Source organism: Littorina saxatilis, linkage group LG2 (assembly GCF_037325665.1).
Source record: "Littorina saxatilis isolate snail1 linkage group LG2, US_GU_Lsax_2.0, whole genome shotgun sequence".
NCBI classification, from domain to species: Eukaryota; Metazoa; Mollusca; class Gastropoda; order Littorinimorpha; family Littorinidae; genus Littorina; species Littorina saxatilis.
In genome coordinates, this window is record NC_090246.1 from 48,038,361 (window position 1) to 48,057,336 (window position 18,976).

Here is an 18,976-nt window from a genome sequence, read left to right on the forward strand (position 1 = left end):
GGGAACTGCGGAAAGAGTCCTTAGAAGCAGAATGGCGAACGGAGGAAGGGAGAGAATTCCAGACAATGGCAGCCGCAGAAGCAAACGAGCGATTTCCAAAAGAAGGCAAGCTTCGCTCGAGAGTTTCCAGTTTGCGACTGTCAGCGCGTGAGCGGAGGTTGTAGTCAGAGGGATTGTCATATGTGACGAGCAGTTCCTTGAGGTATTTAGGGCCATCTTCAAATTTGGCAGAGAAACAGATACAAGCAAGCTTGTATCTGATACGAGCGGACACGGGAAGCCAATGAAGGGAACGAAGAAGTGGTGTGACATGATCAAACTTCTTAGAACGATATATCAATTTGGCGGCAGAGTTTTGTACCTTTTGGAGTGACTCGACAAGTTTTTGATCACAGCCATAGAACAGGCTGTTGCAATAGTCTATTCTGGATAGAACTAGAGAACAGGCTAGAGTTTGAGCGGCTTGGGGGGTAAGATAGTGGCGGATAGAACTGATTTTCCTTACGTTACTCTATTTGCTATGGTACAATGACAGTACTGTCACACAAAAAACTATACGTTGCTTTTATTGACTTCAAGAAGGCCTTCGACTCAGTAGACCGTACAAAGCTGTGGAAGGTGTTGCAAAGCAAAGGAATAAAAGGTAAAATGTACCAAGCCATACTTAGTATGTACAACGTTGTTAAAGCAAAAGTTAGGGCAGGAGCCGAGGTCACTGACCTTTTCATGTGCCCGAGAGGCCTGAAGCAGGGAGAAATAAATAGTCCAATTTTGTTCTCACTTTTCATTAACGAATTGGCGGACGAAATTAAGCGAAAAGGACGACACGGTATACAACTTATCCCAGATTTTATTGAGATATTGATTCTCATGTTCGCAGATGACGTTATTTTGATTTCCGACACTGTGTGTGGGTTACAGAACCAGATAAACGTGCTATATCAAACTGCTTGTAATCTTGGCTTGACTGTTAATTTAGAAAAATCTAACATAGTTATCTTCAGAAATGGTGGTCATATTGCAGCTATTGAAAAATGGATGTATGGCAATAACGTAATGGAAACTGTGAACATGTATAAATACTTAGGAATTTACTTTTCTACAAGGTTGACATTTTCTCACACGCTGAACGATTTAGCGCTGCGTGCAAGAAAGGGTGTGATTGGTATTTTTAAGGTACTGTGGACTCTAGGGGAAAGATCACCAAACATATTCTATAAACTATTCGACTCCCAGATCCAGCCCATGCTCAATTATGCGGCAGAAGTCTGGGGCCTTGATGCAGACCATTCACCTATTGAAAAGGTGCATCTGTTTGAGGTTTCTGAACACAAGCATGAAAACACCAAACACACTTGTGTATGGAGAAACTGGCAGACACCCGTTATTTGTCAACACGTTTGTTAAGTCCATACGATTTTGGTTGCGCATCCTGAAAATGCCTAGTCATCGATTGCCACAGAAAGCTTATAAAATGCTGCTTTATTTACACGAACAAAATAAAAGAACATGGGCGTCATCAGTTTGCTATGTGCTATACAAATACGGCTTTGACCAAGTTTGGATTCAACAAGGCGTTGGAAATGAAAATGCGTTCATAACGGAATTCAAGAACAGACTAGTCACATTATACAAGCAAGAGTGGATAGAAACCGTACAAAGTAAAGAACGATTCCTTTTCTATAGCACTTTCAAATCAGCCTTATCTATGTCTTCATACTTAAATGACCTGAAGCACGTCAAAGCAAGAAACTGCCTGATTAGTGTCTCGCCACTCAAAGTGCACCGATTACGACACATTCGGTCGTCAACAGCTGTAGATTACTTGTGTCCATTCTGCGCAAACGAGACCGAAGATGAAATTCATTTTGTTTTGAAATGTCCAAAATATGCTGATATTCGTGAGTACTACATACCTGCAAAATATTACAACCGTCCATCAAGCTTTAAACTGGCGCTACTTCTAGCGACACCAAACAGATCAATATTACTTAGACTTGCAACCTTCATCATGAACGCGTTTAAAATACGCAGTGAGTGGGTACAGTGAATATGAGATATTGCACGATCTTGTTTTATGTGTATGCTATCTTTGTTGTTTTTGTCGATTGCTTAAAAAAATAGTAATAATGTTTTGTTTTTTGAAAACGTTAATGTGATGCTATGTATCAGGGATGCAACGATTATGCATATAACTGATTGCAGATTTGCGTGTGAAAGGGCATGTGAAGGGATAGATGGAGGGATGAATAGATGGATGACGGATGAATGGTTGGTCAGACAGACGGATGATTAGATGGATGGAGGACAGAGGGACATGAGATGGATAGAAGGATGGATGGATGGATGGTTGGCTGGATGGATGGATGGATGGATGGACGGAAGGATGACAGAGAGACATGAGTGAAGTGCGACAGAGACTGGATTTTGTGCTGATGCATTACTGTCCTTTTTCAAACGTTTTGCTGTTGTAAATTTTCATGAAGCATGAATGTTGAAGCTTTGTACACCCTGAATTGAAATGGGCCCAAGGCCTAATCAATAAACAATCCAGACTCCAGACTCTTCCTCTCTGTCTGTCTCTGTTATCTCGTCCTCTCTGTCTGTCTCTGTTTTTTTGGTCCTCTCTGTCTGTCTCTGTTTATCGCGTCCTCTCTGTCTGTCTCTGTTTATCTCGTCCTCTCTGTCTGTCTCTGTTTATCTCTTCCTCTCTGTCTGTCTCTGTTATCTTGTCCTCTCTGTCTGTCTCTGTTTATCTCGTCCTCTTTGTCTGACTTTGTTCATCTCGTCCTCTCTGTCTGTCTCTGTTTATCTCGTCCTCTCTGTCTGTCTCTGTTGATCTCTTGCTCTTTGTCTGTGTCTGTTTATCTCGTCCTCTCTGTCTGTCTCTGTTTATCTCGTCCTCTCTGTCTCTGTTAATCTCTTCCTCTCTGTCTGTCTCTCTTTATCTCTTTCTTTCTGTTTGTCTCTGTTTATCTCTTCCTCTCTGTCTGTCTCTGTTTATCTCTTCCTCTCTGTCTGTCTCTGTTTATCTCGTCCTCTCTGTCTGTCTCTGTTTATCTCTTCCTCTCTGTCTGTCTCTGTTTATCTCGTCCTCTCTGTCTGTTTATCTCTTCCTCTCTGTCTGTCTCTGTTTATCTCTTCCTCTCTACCTGTCTCTGTTTATCTCTTCCTCTCTGTCTGTCTCCGTTTATCTCTTCCTCTTTGTCTGTCTCTGTTTATCTCTTCCTCTCTGTCTGTCTCTGTTTATCTCTTCCTCTCTGTCTGTCTCTGTTTATCTCTTCCTCTCTGTCTGTCTCTGTTCATCTCGTCCTCTCTGTCTGTCTCTGTTTATCTCTTCCTCTCTGTCTGTCTCTGTTCATCTCGTTCTCTCTGTCTGTCTGTGTTTATCTCGTCCTCTCTGTCTGTCTCTGTTCATCTCCTCTTCTCTGTCTGTCTCTGTTTATCTCGTCCTCTCTGTCTGTCTCTGTTTATCTCGTTCTCTCTGTCTGTCTCTGTTCATCTCGTCCTCTCTGTCTGTCTCTGTTTATCTCTTCCTCTCTGTCTGTCTCTGTTATCTCTTCCTCTCTGTCTGTCTCTGTTTATCTCTTCCTCTCTGTCTGTCACCGTTTAGCTCTTCCTCTCTGTCTGTCTCTGTTTATCTCTTCCTCTCTGTCTGTCTCTGTTTATCTCGGCCTCTCTGTCTGTCTCTGTTTATCTCGTTCTCTCTGTCTGTCTCTGTTCATCTCGTCCTCTCTGTCTGTCTTTGTTTATCTCTTCCTCTCTGTCTGTCTCTGTTTATCTCTTCCTCTCTGTCTGTCTCTGTTATCTCGTCCTCTCTGTCTGTCTCTGTTTATCTCTTCCTCTCTGTCTGTCTCCGTTTATCTCTTCCGCTCTGTCTCTGTTTATCTCTTCCTCTCTGTCAGTCTCTGTTTATCTCGTCCTCTCTGTCTGTCTCTGTTCATCTCGTCCTCTCTGTCTGTCTCTGTTCATCTCGTCCTCTCTGTCTGTCTCTGTTTATCTCGTCCTCTCTGTCTGTCTCTGTTCATCTCGTCCTCTCTGTCTGTCTCTGTTTATCTCTTCCTCTATGTCTGTCTCTGTTCATCTTGTTCTCTCTGTCTGTCTCGTCCTCTCTGTCTCTGTTCATCTCGTCCTCTCTGTCTGTCTCTGTTCATCTCGTCCTCTCTGTCTGTCTCTGTTCATCTCGTCCTCTCTGTCTGTCTCTGTTTATGTCGTCCTCTCTGTCTGTCTCTGTTCATCTCGTCCTCTCTGTCTGTGTCTGTTTATCTCGTCCTCTCTGTCTGTCTCTGTTTATCTCGTCCTATCTGTCTGTCTCTGTTCATCTCGTCCTCTCTGTCTGTCTCTGTTCATCTCGTCCTCTCTGTCTGTCTCTGTTCATCTCGCCCTCTCTGTCTGTCTCTGTTTATCTCGTCATCTCTGTCTGTCTCTGTTTATCTCGTCCTCTCTGTCTGTCTCTGTTTATCTCGTCCTCTCTGTCTGTCTCTGTTTATCTCGTCCTCTTTGTCTGTCTCTGTTTATCTCGTCCTCTCTGTCTGTCTCTGTTTATCTCGTCATCTCTGTCTGTCTCTGTTTATCTCTTCCTCTCTGTCTGTCTCTGTTTATCTTTTCCTCTCTGGCTGTCTCTGTTTATCTCTTCCTCTCTGTCTGTCTCCGTTTATCTCTTTCTCTCTGTCTGTCTCTGTTTATCTCTTCCTCTCTGTCTGTCTCTGTTTATCTCGTCCTCTCTGTCTGTCTCTGTTTATCTCTTCCTCTCTGTCTGTCTCTGTTCATCTCGTCCTCTCTGTCTGTCTCTGTTTATCTCTTCCTCTCTGTCTGTCTCTGTTCATCTCGTTCTCTCTGTCTGTCTGTGTTTATCTCGTCCTCTTTGTCTGTCTCTGTTCATCTCGTCTTCTCTGTCTGTCTCTGTTTATCTCGTCCTCTCTGTCTGTCTCTGTTTATCTCGTTCTCTCTGTTTTTCTCTGTTCATCTCGTCCTCTCTGTCTGTCTCTGTTTATCTCTTCCTCTCTGTCTGTCTCTGTTTATCTCTTCCTCTCTGTCTGTCTCTGTTATCTTGTCCTCTCTGTCTGTTTCTGTTTATCTCGTCCTCTTTGTCTGACTTTGTTCATCTCGTCCTCTCTGTCTGTCTCTGTTTATCTCGTCCTCTCTGTCTGTCTCTGTTGATCTCTTCCTCTTTGTCTGTGTCTGTTTATCTGGTCCTCTCTGTCTGTCTCTGTTTATCTCGTCCTCTCTGTCTGTCTCCGTTTATCTCGTCCTCTCTGTCTGTCTCTGTTTATCTCTTCCTCTCTGTCTGTCTCTGTTATCTCGTCCTCTCTGTCTGTCTCTGTTTATCTCGTCCTCTTTGTCTGACTCTGTTCATCTCGTCCTCTCTGTCTGTCTCTGTTTATCTCGTCCTCTCTGTCTGTCTCTGTTTATCTCTTCCTCTTTGTCTGTGTCTGTTAATCTCGTCCTCTCTGTCTGTCTCTGTTTATCTCGTCCTCTCTGTCTCTGTTTATCTCTTCCTCTCTGTCTGTCTCTGTTTATCTCTTTCTTTCTGTCTGTCTCTGTTTATCTCTTCCTCTCTGTCTGTCTCTGTTTATCTCTTCCTCTCTGTCTGTCTCTGTTTATCTCGTCCTCTCTTTCTGTCTCTGTTTATCTCGTCCTCTCTGTCTGTCTCTGTTTATCTCTTCCTCTCTGTCTGTCTCTGTTCATCTCGTCCTCTCTGTCTGTCTCTGTTTATCTCTTCCTCTCTATCTGTCTCTGTTCATCTCGTCCTCTCTATCTGTCTCTGTTCATCTCGTCTTTTCTGTCTGTCTCTGTTTATCTCGTCCTCTCTGTCTGTCTCTGTTTATCTCGTCCTCTCTGTCTGTCTCTGTTCATCTCGTCCTCTCTGTCTGTCTCTGTTCATCTCGTCCTCTCTGTCTGTCTCTGTTTATCTCGTCCTCTCTGTCTGTCTCTGTTCATCTCGTCCTCTCTGTCTGTCTCTGTTTATCTCTTCCTCTCTGTCTGTCTCTGTTTATCTCTTCCTCTCTGTCTGTCTCGTCCTCTCTGTCTCTGTTCATCTCGTCTTCTCTGTCTGTCTCTGTTCATCTCGTCCTCTCTGTCTGTCTCTGTTCATCTCGTCCTCTCTGTCTGTCTCTGTTCATCTCGTCCTCTCTGTCTGTCTCTGTTTATCTCGTCCTCTCTCCATATGTTTTTTTCTCTGCCTGCCTGACTCTGTGCCTGTCTGTCTGTCTCACCGACAATTTTCTCGTTTCTGAGCAACGAACTGGCGCAGGATGTCATACAACGAGGCAGACATGGGATACATTTATCTCCGTCTGAGTTAGAACTGTTTGTAATGCTTTTTGCTGACGACATTGCGCTGTTATCCAGCACTGTAGTAGGCCTACAAAACCAGCTTAATGTCCTGCGCTGCTCTGCAGATAAATTGTGTCTGAACGTGAACTTGACAAAGACTAAGGTCATGGTTTTTAGAAAGGGCGGGCACATTGCACAGAAAGAGAAGTGGTTCTACGGAATCAGTGGATCGTCTTGAGATTGTGAACTCGTTTAAATATCTCGGTGAAACTCTTTCCACCCAACTGAGCTGGAACATTGCAGTAGAAACAAAGACAACCATGGCGAAAAACGGAGTGATCGAAATCGTTAGATTACTGAACAGACGTGGCTGCCATTCGGCAAAGGTGTTTGACGCACGGATCGCCCCTATGCTCTTGTATGGTTCAGAGCTATGGGGATATGGAAAGTATGACTCTGTGGAAAGGGTCCACCTGTTTGTGTGTAAAAAGTTTCTGAAAGTGACAATTCGAACTCCAAACAACATTGTGTATGGTGAATTGGGAAGACATCCGCTGTATATTAACTCTGCAGTCAGATGTGTGAAATACTGGTTTTCACTGCTGAAGCAACCTGATTCAAGATATTCCAAGATTGCATATAAAGCTTTATGTAATTTGGCATCGAAGGGCCACACAAATTGGGTCTCAAATGTGCAGAGTCTTTTATGTTGTAATGGTTTTGCTGCTGTGTGGATGTACGGAATGGCTGGGAATGAGAAGTGTTTCTTACAAGAGTTTAAAAGACGTTTACAAGATTGTTTTTGTCAAGAATGGTTCTCTTTTTTAGAATGCAGTGAACGTTTCGACATTTATAATTGTTACAAAACATGCTTAGAAAAAGAGAAATACATTGAATTAATCAAAGATATTAAGTACAGAGTTGCTCTTACTCGTTTCCGCGCAGGAGTATCCGAAATCAACGCTCACAAGTTTCGGTACGCACCAAACCAAACGACAAGAAACTGTCCTCTCTGTACAGCTGATAAAGAAGATGAACACCATGTTGTATTTTATGTCCTTTTTATCAAGACCTTCGAGCAAAGTATTTGAAAATCTCGAACTCTAAGACGCTGCAACAACAACTTGGGTATTTCTGTGGCAGTAATGAGGATAATGTGATGAACAGCTTCAGCAGATTTGTGTTCTTCATGATACAGAAGAGACGAACCCTTATAAATCAGGTTCAGTGACATGTCATCAGGGTCTTAATGTATTTGTTGAATTTTATGCGTGACTATAATTTATAACTGTGCAGATACTATTGCTGTTATTTTAACCACTATTGTAAGGAGCTGTGGCCTTAGACAATTAAAGATTTGTTCTTGTTCTTGTTCTTGTTCTCTCTCAAAAACCTACAACCACAACAACAACAAACATTGTCATCATTTTCACGAGTTTTCATTCACAAACACATGAGAAATAAATTTCATGTTCTCCATGCATTAAATGCCCGGTTAACATAGATGCAGGAAGCAGGTTATACATCGATAATCAAAAGCAAACCCAATAGAAACGCTCGGGGATTCTTCGGCTCTTTTCATTGGCGTTTCCCCAGACCTAAACAGATGACACGACACTGCTTTGCAAAGTTCCAAAAACGAACTGGCAAACTGGCAAAAGTAAACAAAAAAGAAAACTACTTCATCAAAGGTCATAAATTCATCACAAACAAATGAAACCCAGCGATATGTTTTGTCTTCCTACAAAGTCATGGAGTGCGTGTATCTGTGTTTCGATACACAGACGTTCGGAGAAACGCGAACGTCAAGTTCAAGTCAAACCAATTGACCCCTGACACACACATTTTGACCCGTGCACAAGACGTTGTATCGATAAACGAAGCGCAAATAAGAAATAATAATAAAAGCAAAGAACATAGCAACAAGCTATGCAAACATCCAACAAAGCCGAGCAAGCAGAATGACAGGTCTAATGAAAAACAAAGAGGCAATGAGTCCGAAACAAGATCGCGATTCTTTCCTTCGCTGCACGACGCAAATCTTCTGTGACCTTTGACCCAACGTAGCTTCCACATTCGATCACTAAGCTTAATATTTACAACTAAAAAAACGAGGGGTGGAATACTGAGATGAACCTACAGAACTGTGCATCCTCAAACCTGACGTATTTATCCCAACATTTTATGAACTCAAAACACAGAAAGTTGCTTTCACACGCCAGCTTTGATTGCAACAACGTGCTGGGGCCCCAAATCATGTGTTATCAAAACGGAACTCGTGTTTCAAAGCATGGCTCCCTGTGTTGATTTGGCACTTATTTTCTCACTACCAAAATGATGACAAAAACGATGTTTGATGGTTTGTTGTCAGACCAGCTTTTTTGTCGGTCCTCGGGGGGCATGTCGACTTTTGTTTCATATTTATTGACCGCGGCCTTCGGCCTTGGTCAATAAATATGAAACAAAAGACGATATGCTCCCCCTCGGATCGACAAAAAAGTTGGTCTGTCAACAACCCATCAAACATCTTATTATAATGATCTGTTCATATACGATGATTGTATGCTTACTTTAGCATTGCGATGATAATTGTTTAAATAGTTTGAATGTTTTTCATAATTGTTGCAGCTGATAGAAAACTATATCTACAACGCCTTCAGGAGGCGAACGTACATGGTGCTGGGAGAAGGAGGAGGTATGTGAGACCTGCAATGGTGCTCAGAAACAGAGAGAAAAAAATCTGTTATCAGAGAGAGAGAAAATGAAAGTTTTACGCCCTCACGGAAAAGCAATTAGGGGCATGTTACTCGGAAAACCCCGGCTTTGAATAGAAAAATTAAAAATTAAAAATGCAGGGGGGGGAGGGGGGTGTAGACAGATGGCTGCCGGCCGCTAGAGGAGACCTGAAATGGGCTAGGGACCGGGTCGGGTCGTCTTGGGTCATTGCTGAAATGGTTACTTTATGGGCTGTTGGCCGAGCGGACACCGGGGCTTCATATTTTGTGCATGCATGTATTCGTGTTTCTGTTATCAGAAAGGTGTTTTCTTTCTTTTAATGCTCTTGCACCTTAGTAAGAAGAAGTGTTAGGCCGACCGTGCGTAGACGGAAAATGTTGTACACTTGTAAGGTGTGATGACCTCCAGATATGCATTAAGTCTGGTTCACCCTGGTAAACTGCGATCACTGCGGGGTCAAGTCAGTTCGGGTCGAAAAAGGAAAAGTATTAGTTTTTCTAATGTTCTTAAAGCCAGGGCTGAGAAATGGGAAATTATCTTTAGCTTTGTTTTTGACATTTTGTATGCTGGAGCTTTAAAACTTCACACGCTTCCAGGGTGTGATGACCTCCAGACATGAGGCAAGCGTGGTTGACCCTAGTAAAAATTAAAATTCACAGCGTACTCATTATTTGGAAAAACATGGAACTTTTTTTTTCTCAGACGTTTTTTGAAGTTTGAAATTTTACACAGTGATGACCTCCAGATGCGATCAAGTCTGGTTGACTCGTCGAAGGTCACAGTGGGGTCAAGTACGGGTCAAAAATGAAAAAGTGTATAATTTAGATATAATGATTTGGAAATAAGTGCTTTTCAACTTTGGATACTTTTGGGGTTTCGTGAAATCCAGACATGGCTCAGGTCTGGCTGATCCTATTCACATTTCAAAGCCACAGTGGGATCAGTAAGTAGGAAATTATCATTTTCTTCAAATTTTATGGAACTGGCATAGCAATTAATTTGCTTCTGATTGTTATCATTGTGTTGTTGTGTGTGTTTTTTTGTGTTTTTGTTTTTAAAAATTTTTTTTATATGAAATTGTTTGTTCTGATCGTCTTTAAACAATAGATTGATGAAACATCATTTGAAACCGGTGATCTTCTTCTTCTTCTTCTTCTTCTTCTTCTTCTTCTTCTTCTGCGTTCGTGGGCTGAAACTCCCACGTACACTCGTGTTTTTGCACGAGTGGATTTGTACGTGTATGACCGTTTTTACCCCGCCATTTAGGCAGCCATACGCCGCTTTTGGAGGAAGCATGCTGGGTATCTTCGTGTGTCTATAACCCACCGAACTCTGCCATGGATAACAGGATCTTTTCCGTGCGCACTTGGTCTTGTGCTTGCGTGTACACACAAAGGGGGATAAAGCACTAGCAGGTCTGCACATAAGTTGACCTGGGAGATCGAACAAAACTCCACCCTTAACCCACCAGGCGCGGCCGGGATTCGAACCCACGACCTCCCGCTTTGTAAGCTGGCGTCTGACCACTAAGCCATTGCGCCCGTCAAACCGCTAATCTAACCAACAGTTGAATTTCCTCCTTTTTTGTCATCCGCCAACTTTCGGTGAATGTTTTTTTAAATCCAAATAGAGACTCGTCGTGTTACCTCTCAGTACACAGTCCCCTATAAATGCAAGACGTCTGGTAAGATCAAATCTAATCTGCTTGTCTCTCTGCCTCCTGACGGTGTGTGCTGGTACCGGGTATGTGCAGTGATGGTCCTCAATTGTGAGCAGTCGCCGTTTCGCAGTCTGGAGATGTACAAAGCAACAACTCAGGATGATGGAGTCAGTTGTATCACATCTGCTCTGGTGGTATGTGAATAATTCTGTTTTGCTTGCAGTGTAGTCGACAACTTAGGTGTAACAAGCGAACTATACTTATTTTTGGTTGCAGGAGAATCTTTTGAAGTCACGTGTAAACTGTTCTGATTCTGGTTGCAGAACACTATTTTGAGAATACATTTAAACTATTTTTATTTTTATTGCAGTAGATTCTTTTGAGCTCACATGCAAAACTACTCATTTTGGTTGTAGTAGACTAGCTATTCAGATTTTGGTTACAGTAGACTCTTTTGAGGTCACAGTCATGCAAATTATACTGATTTTGGTTGTTGAAAACTCTTTTGAGTTCACATGCGAACTATTCTGGTGTCGGTTGCAGTTGACTCTGTTGATGTAACATGAAGGCGCTTTTGAGTTCACATGCAAACGATACTGATTTTGGGTTGTATTATACTCTTTTTGTGTCATATGTATCAGATACTGAGTTGGGTTGCAGTAGACTCGATATGCCTATCTGAAGTAAATGTGGAATCCACGCTCTTTAATTGCCACTAGCATTCGTGACTTTTCCCCCGAGGATTGTCTGGGAAGTCCTAACAGTTCAGCAGAGGAAGACACTTATTTGTGACATTTATTCGAGGGGCAGATTATACCTGCGCAGAGTCAGCAGCACAGACGACGCACTGCGGATTATCCCAGCCCGCTACACGTTGCGTGAAGAGAAAACAGGCCAAGTACTCGTCATAATCCCTATCTCAGCATCAATAATATGCAGTGCGTTGTCTGTGCCGCTGACTCAGCGCAGGTATAATCTGCCCTTTACCGAGACAATGTGTGTCAACGCTTTCTCGGCCGCAGGTGTCAGCCAGCCTATGATTACAAGTCTTGGTGAAAAATTACAATGCGTTCAGTTTCATTCTGTAACAGATTGACTTAATGCATTGATTTCACTTTACACACGGCTTGGTTGTTATTTGTAGCTGTTGGTGTGGTTTTCCGTTCAGCGACCCACCCCCGTTTCACACAGTCACTCGGTACAGTTCAAGGCACACATTTTCTCGTGAAAACAATTCGGCTCATCATCTCAGATATGGCCAGGCTTTTTCATGGGAGAAGATCGTTCTTCCAATTACTAAAATAACAAAGCTTAACACCGTAGTGGCGTTTGAAGAAATTAATTTGTTAAACAAAATATTCAACCCGTCACAGCACATCAGGGTGTTGATTTTTACATTTAGTCAAGTTTTGACCAATTTTTTTAGCATAGGCGGCATACATGTCAACCTATATGACACACTTACCATAGTAAAAGCCTCATCACACCATAAGACAGGACCAAAAACCATAAGAAATCGTAGATTGAGAGTGTTCCATGTAAATGATTGGAAATGGCGCTCCAAATCGAATTTTCCGGAAGCAGTAACTTTCAAACACTTCACGCACGGAATACAATAGGCATACCCGTGCTCTTCTGGTGAAGCCTTGATGAATACCTTGGGTTTCTTCTTTGGCTGACCACAGGCGGAAGGTATCGTCCACTGGACTACTACTAGCACAGAAAGACTACAAGGTACGTCACTCACCTTCGAGTCTTCTGTGTTCTTGGAGTCGCTTCCTGGGGAAAAATATTGTTCAAGACGGTTTTCCTCTTCCTACAGTCTGTGTAAGGTCAAATAAATACAGTTGAATGATTGTTTGAACTGTATGTACCTTTAATTTTCAGCTTCTATCCGCTGCAGGTTGTTTTTAACCATCATTTGGACGAATCTTCGTTTGCGAGCCGCTAATATCCACTTAGCGTCAAATCATGCATCCGCACCGAATATGCATACCAGCGCTCATTGGTCTAAAACATATGTAGATATTGTGCAACAAAGGGAAGCTACCCACGGGAGTTTTCACTTTCGGTATTAGTGAAGAACCGTTTGCCACTTCATTCAAAATGAGGAAAACGTTATTTTTTTGGTAAGTACTGAATTTATGAATGAACAAGAAACGAGCGAAAAACTAAATTGTTTCGTTTTATAAAATTAGCTGAAAGTAAACATTATTTTTTCAAAATTATATGTAGATATAGTGTGTTGATGCATGTTTTTTTTTAATGTTATCGCTGTTACTGTTGTTAGTGTTATTCGCAATCTGCATCATGCATGACATGACTAATGATATCTTTGTCGCTAAAACGGCCATCCATAATCCCAGCGAATTTGTGGATTGTGGTGCCGCTCAGCTGATTGGCTGCAATACCTGTTGTTGCCGTGATGCGGACTGTTTTTCCTGTTTGTTCCAGTTGACATTTTAATTTTTTTAACTAAAGTAGACTTTCCTGTGCCGGCTTGACCTAACAAAAAAAATTATGCCCCCCCCCCCCCCCCCCAAGAGCAGCTTGGATAACGTTGGCCTCTGCCATATCGTTGCCACTCTTCGTTGCACGAACGGAACCGATGCAGACGATTTCAGTCGACCAATGAAAATAATCATCGAATATCCTGTTAGTAACCAATGAGCGCTGGTATGCATATTCGGTGCGGATGCATGATTTGACGCTAAGTGGATATTAGCGGCTCGCAAACGAAGATTCGTCCAAATGATCGTTAAAAACAACCTGCAGCGGACGGAAGCTGAAAATTAACGGTACATACAGTTCAAACAATCATTCAACTGTATTTATTTGACCTTACACAGACTGTAGGAAGAGGCAAACCGTCTTGAACAATATTTTTCCCCAGGAAGCGACTCCAAGAACACAGAAGACTCGAAGGTGAGGGACGTACCTTGTAGTCTTTCTGTGATAGTAGTAGTCCAGTGGACGATACCTTCCGCCTGTGGGCTGACCTGAACTTGCTGCAGATGCCATTTTTGAGCGCCTGTTACTCGTAAGCATTTCAGTTATCTCCCTTGTTATTTTAGACAGTTGAAACTAGAAGTGGTCCATTTGAGAATCATGCGGAACGCAGATCCGAAAACGAAAGCAAACGGACTCGCAGAAACGTAATTTTAATGCAATTTTGGTGGTGTTTGGTTCTGTCTTATGGTGTGAAGAGGCTTTTACTATGGTAAGTGTGTGATAGAGGTTGACATATATTAAATAATGCGATTGTGAGGGGGAAAAACGTAAGATTTTTGCGATTTTGAGAAAAAACGTAAGATTGTGGTCTTACGACGTAAAACTGGAAAAATATGGAAAAAACCTAAGACTTACGTGCAAATCGTAAGGGTTGACATGTACGAGGCGGGGAATTGAGACAAGGGAGGTGGTGTATGTGTGTGTGTATGTGTGTGTGTGTGTGTGTATGTGTGTGTGTATGTGTGTGTGTGTAGAGCGGGACAGAGAAAACTAGTAGCCGATCTTCCTGAAATTTTACATGAGAGTTCCTGGGTATGATTTCCCCAGACTTTATTTTTTATTTTTTCGATAAATGTCTTTGATGACGTCATATCCGGCTTTTTTGTGAAAGTTGAGGCCGCACTGTCACGCCCTCATTTTTCAATCAAATTGATTGAAATGTTGGTCAAGTAATCTTCGACAAAGTCCGGACTATGAGATTGAATTTCAGCTCTTCAGCTTAGCAATTAGTTAATTAGTTTGCTCATTTAAGTTGTCATTCAAATCAAATGTTCACTAACAGATTTTAAAAAGGATTGCATCGTATTTCTCAATTTCTCCTGAATTCAAAAATATATACATATGTCATGTTTACTCTAAAAATGTGCCCAGAATTACAGAAAATATGTTAAGTAAGTACTGCGTTCGCACGCTACGCGGAGACTGACGAGCGTGACCCGTCTCGATCTTTGGGTGAGGTAGTCGAGACTATCTTAATATAGTCTAGGCGATGACTGTTTGTTTATGTTAATCTGTTACTGTGATGCCAACAGCTTAACTAAATGTTTTTATATCGCTTCACGCGACTTGTTGTTATCTGACGAAGTGAAGAGATGGTCTTATCCCATGTGAAAGTCTGGCCAGATGGTGATGAACAAGATCAATCAATCAATATGAGGCTTATATCGCGCGTATTCCGTGGGTACAGTTCTAAGCGCAGGGATTTTTTTTTTAATGCAATTTATATCGCACACATATTCAAGGCGCAGGGATTTATTCATGCCGTGTGAGATGGAATTTTTTTACACAATACATCACGCATTCACATCGGCCAGCAAGAGAGGGGGAGGGGGAAATGAAGACAAAACTGGGGGGGGAGGGAGAGAGAGAGAGAGAGAGAGAGAGAAAAAGGGGGGGGGGGGGGCGGGGACTGTCACTGTGATGGGAATTATTCCAGATTTTATAGCTGACATGTTGCAATGCAGAAAACTCCTGTCAGTAAACACGGGTGTTCTTGGTTTTTTTCAGTCAATCGGAGATATAGAGGACGTGATCATCTTTGCCGGTTTTCGGAACGGACAGGTAAAACTGCAACATGTGTTTGTCTTTTACTTCAGCAAAACCAGTCTATCGATCTGCCTTTATTGAAGCTGGTTGATGGCTGTGTCAGTGTCTTTCCTTCTTTTCTAATTACTACATAATCAAGGTAAGATATGGTACAGTGGACCCCCCCCCCCCCCCCCCAAGATATCCAAAAATGAGTGAAAATTGGATTTTAAAAATGAGGTAGTCTTCAAAGTTTCTCTCCCCTCCCAACATTCTTAAAATGAGAGAAAATTGGATCTTAAAAATGAGGTAGTCTTAAAATGGAGGTAAAATAAAAGAGCCAATGAAAAGAAACTCTGAACACTTAAGTTGTAATGTAAGCGCTCGCTTGAGTTCGTGTCCCTATTGTTTATCGTATTATTGTATCATGTTTGATTTAATAAAACCAACACTTAAATTTTTGATATCGAAGGGGAGGGGGTGTCTTAAAAGGGGATTCACTGTATATGATTTGTTTCAGTGTCTTTGAGCCCGATGGCTGTTAGATCGCCATCTGTCACATGAATTGCTCTGGTCTGATTGTGTCTGTCTTGTCATGCGACGCTGTTCCACCAATTGACATTATGTTAGTTAAATCGCACTAGCTGTTGCTAACGTAGCCTGGTTTTGGTAATGGTTATTATTTTGAGTATGTACACCGTATTTGTAATGTCTTGGGGTTGTTATATGGACAAACAAGCGGACACAAAGGGTGAGGTGCAACAGTCGTTTATTTGGTGACCACATGGCAGGCTTACTGTTCGGAAGTATCCCCGTGCGCATGACTGAATCTGACGCAAACATAGAACCCCGATAGCACATAGGTACAGTACATGCAATGAACTGGTCAAAGGGAGCCATTATATCATTGACCTCAAAGAACTTCCTTGAGGAAATTTGGGCTACTGTCCTTTGGGATAGCGTGCAGCGACGGAATCCTAGTCTTTTGAGTACATGACTCATATTCACCAGTACTGAGGCTGCGCTTGGAAAACACAGACTCGCCTTACATGTACACTTGTTTGTTTGTTTGCTTAACGCCCAGCCGACCACGAAGGGCTATATATCAGGGCGGTGCTGCTTTGACATATAACGTGCGCCACACAGAAGACAGAAATCGCAGCACAGGCTTCATGTCTCACCCAGTCACATTATTCTGACACCGGACCAACCAGTCCTAGCACTAACCCCATATTGCCAGATGCCAGGCGGAGCAGCCACTAGATTGCCAATTTTAAAGTCTTGGGTATGACCCGGCCGGGGTTCGAACCCACGACCTCCCGATCACGTAGCGGACGCCTTACCACTGGGCCAACCGTGCCGGTCCCGCATGTACACTTACTTTTATTATGATTCGACAGGTGTGTATACTCATCATTACTCACTTAGCCTGACGCTTCATGACTTGACGCGTAGCTGTGATTCTTGTAATCGGACTCGTTGTGTTAGTTTTTCAATCCCCTCAGTTCTTGCAGTGGGCAATATTCTGGCTGGCAATACAGTGGGCAATATTCTGGCTGGCAATACAGTGGGCAATATTCTGGCTGGCAATACAGTGGGCAATATTCTGGCTGGCAATACAGTGGGCAATATTCTGGCTGGCAATACAGTGGGCAATATTCTGGCTGGCAATACAGTGGAACCCCTCTTTCAAGACCGCCCCAAATGTAATACAAAAAACACGTTTTGAAAGCGAGCGAGTCTAAAAAGGATGGTTAAATTACAGACCTTACGAACAAAAACTCTACCCAAAAAAAACATTGTCTTAAAATGAAGAGGGGTCTAAAGAGGATGAAGGTGGAGGGGGGGTGGGGACAGGAGTTTGAGGGAGGGGGAGGATCTCCAATGTGACCCAAATGTTCCTTCCATATGATGCACCAATTAATCTCCTTGCTACCCCGAAGGCTGCCTAAATGGTAGGGTCAAAACGGCCACACACGTAAAACCAAATTATGAGTGAACGTGGGAGTTTTAGCCCATGAACGACGAAGGAGAAAATTGCCTTGCGTTTGTCAATCCCCTCAGGTCTTGCAGACACTAAGCACTGTTCCGGCCAGTTGTAACGCAAGTACCCTTAGCACGCATACACACCACGGCTGGATCCAGGGGAGGTTTCATGGGTTCCGGGTTCCCCTTACCCGGCAAATGTACCTTTTTTTCAAGGAGAGACCCAAAATACCTCTTTCAAATGCTCAGCATATGTTGGGCAAGCCCCTATACCCCTGCCTCATTTTGGAAGCCCCTCCCTCTCATACCTTAGGTTCAGCCCTGTACCCAAGCGGTAGCACCTCTTGCGAGCTAAGTCTTTTTTTGTTTAATTAATATATGTTTGTCTGTGCACTTAAAAGACCGCTGGGTCGACATATCTGTGACTGTAACGCATTGTATTGACAATTACAAACGTTCCGACAACTTACCTTTCTTGAGTTTTTTTTATTTTGATCCACCCAGATTCAGCTGCTGTACTCGGACTCGTTCGTGATGTTGCGGCCCGTGCAGGCTCACCACGCGTCAGTGGAGGTGCTCGAGTTGGTCTCCGAGGTGGTACCGACGGGAGAGGCCGTGTTCCAAACCACCAGCTTCATCGTGTCGGCCGGAAACGACTGCCTCATCAAGTTGTGGAACATCCAGTGCAGGCCGGACCCTGTCAGCGGTCTGGACATCAAACTTCTAAAACTCCTCGAGGCAAGTATAGGGCTCTGGCTCTTAATGTTTCTGTCTCAATGACAGGACTAGAGACGAGAGCTATTTTTCTTTCTGGCTGTCTTGTCTGCTCTCCGTGTCTCTGCTTTTGTCTGTCTTTCTGTCTGTCTGTCTGTCTGTCTGTCTCTAAGTCTCTGAGTCTCTCTGGCTGACAGCCTGTATCTGTGTTCGTGTTGTTGCTTTTGTATTTGTCTACGCTTGTGTATTTGCCTGTGCCTGTGTCTGTGCCTTAGTCAACTGGCAGTTTGAAAGTCAATGACGTTTGTGTATGTGAGCGTGTATATATGTGTGTGAGTGTGTGTGTGTGTGCTTAATTCTGTTTGCATGCGACTCTTCATTATCTTTAAGGCTTGGCTTTTTACATTTAAGTCAAGTTTTGACTAAATGTTTTAACGTAGAGGGGGGAATCGAGACGAGGGTCGTGGTGTATGTGCGTGTGTGTGTCTGTCTGTGTGTGTGTGTGTGTGTGTGTGTGTGTGTGTGTGTGTGTGTGTGTGTGTGTGTGTAGAGCGATTCAGACTAAACTACTGGACCGATCTTTATGAAATTTGACATGAGAGTTCCTGGGTATGATATCCCCATATGTTTTTTTTCATTATTTTGATAAATGTCTTTGATGACGTCATATCCGGCTTTTCGTGAAAGTTGAGGCGGCACTGTCACGCCCTCTTTTTTCAACCAAATTGGTTGAAAGTTTGGTCAAGTAATTTCCGACGAAGCCCGGACTTTGGTATTGCATTTCCGCGTGGTGGCTTAAAAATTAATTAATGACTTTGGTCATTAAAAATCTGAAAATTGTAAAAAAAAATTGTTTTTTATCAAACAATCCAAATTTACGTTTATCTTATTTTCCATCATTTGCTGATTCCAAAAACATATAAATATGTTATATTTGGATTAAAAACAAGCTCTGAAAATTAAATATATAAAAATTATTATCAAAATTAAGTTTTCCAAATCAAATTAAAGACACTTTCATCTTATTCCTTGTCGGTTCCTGATTCCAAAAACATATAGATATGATAT

At 42.6% G+C, this 18,976-nt stretch overlaps 1 protein-coding gene across 1 annotated transcript in view; it reads left to right on the forward strand.

Annotated features, from left to right (window-relative positions):
• LOC138953252 (WD repeat-containing protein 87-like) overlaps window positions 1-18,976 on the forward strand; it is an 80,237-nt gene that overhangs the window by 37,033 nt on the left and 24,228 nt on the right. The window contains exons 13-16 of the mRNA XM_070325055.1: window positions 8,905-8,971; window positions 10,766-10,866; window positions 15,191-15,244; window positions 17,699-17,932. Of these exons, the coding sequence (XP_070181156.1) occupies window positions 8,905-8,971; window positions 10,766-10,866; window positions 15,191-15,244; window positions 17,699-17,932 (456 nt within the window). The remainder of the gene's footprint in view (window positions 1-8,904; window positions 8,972-10,765; window positions 10,867-15,190; window positions 15,245-17,698; window positions 17,933-18,976) is intronic.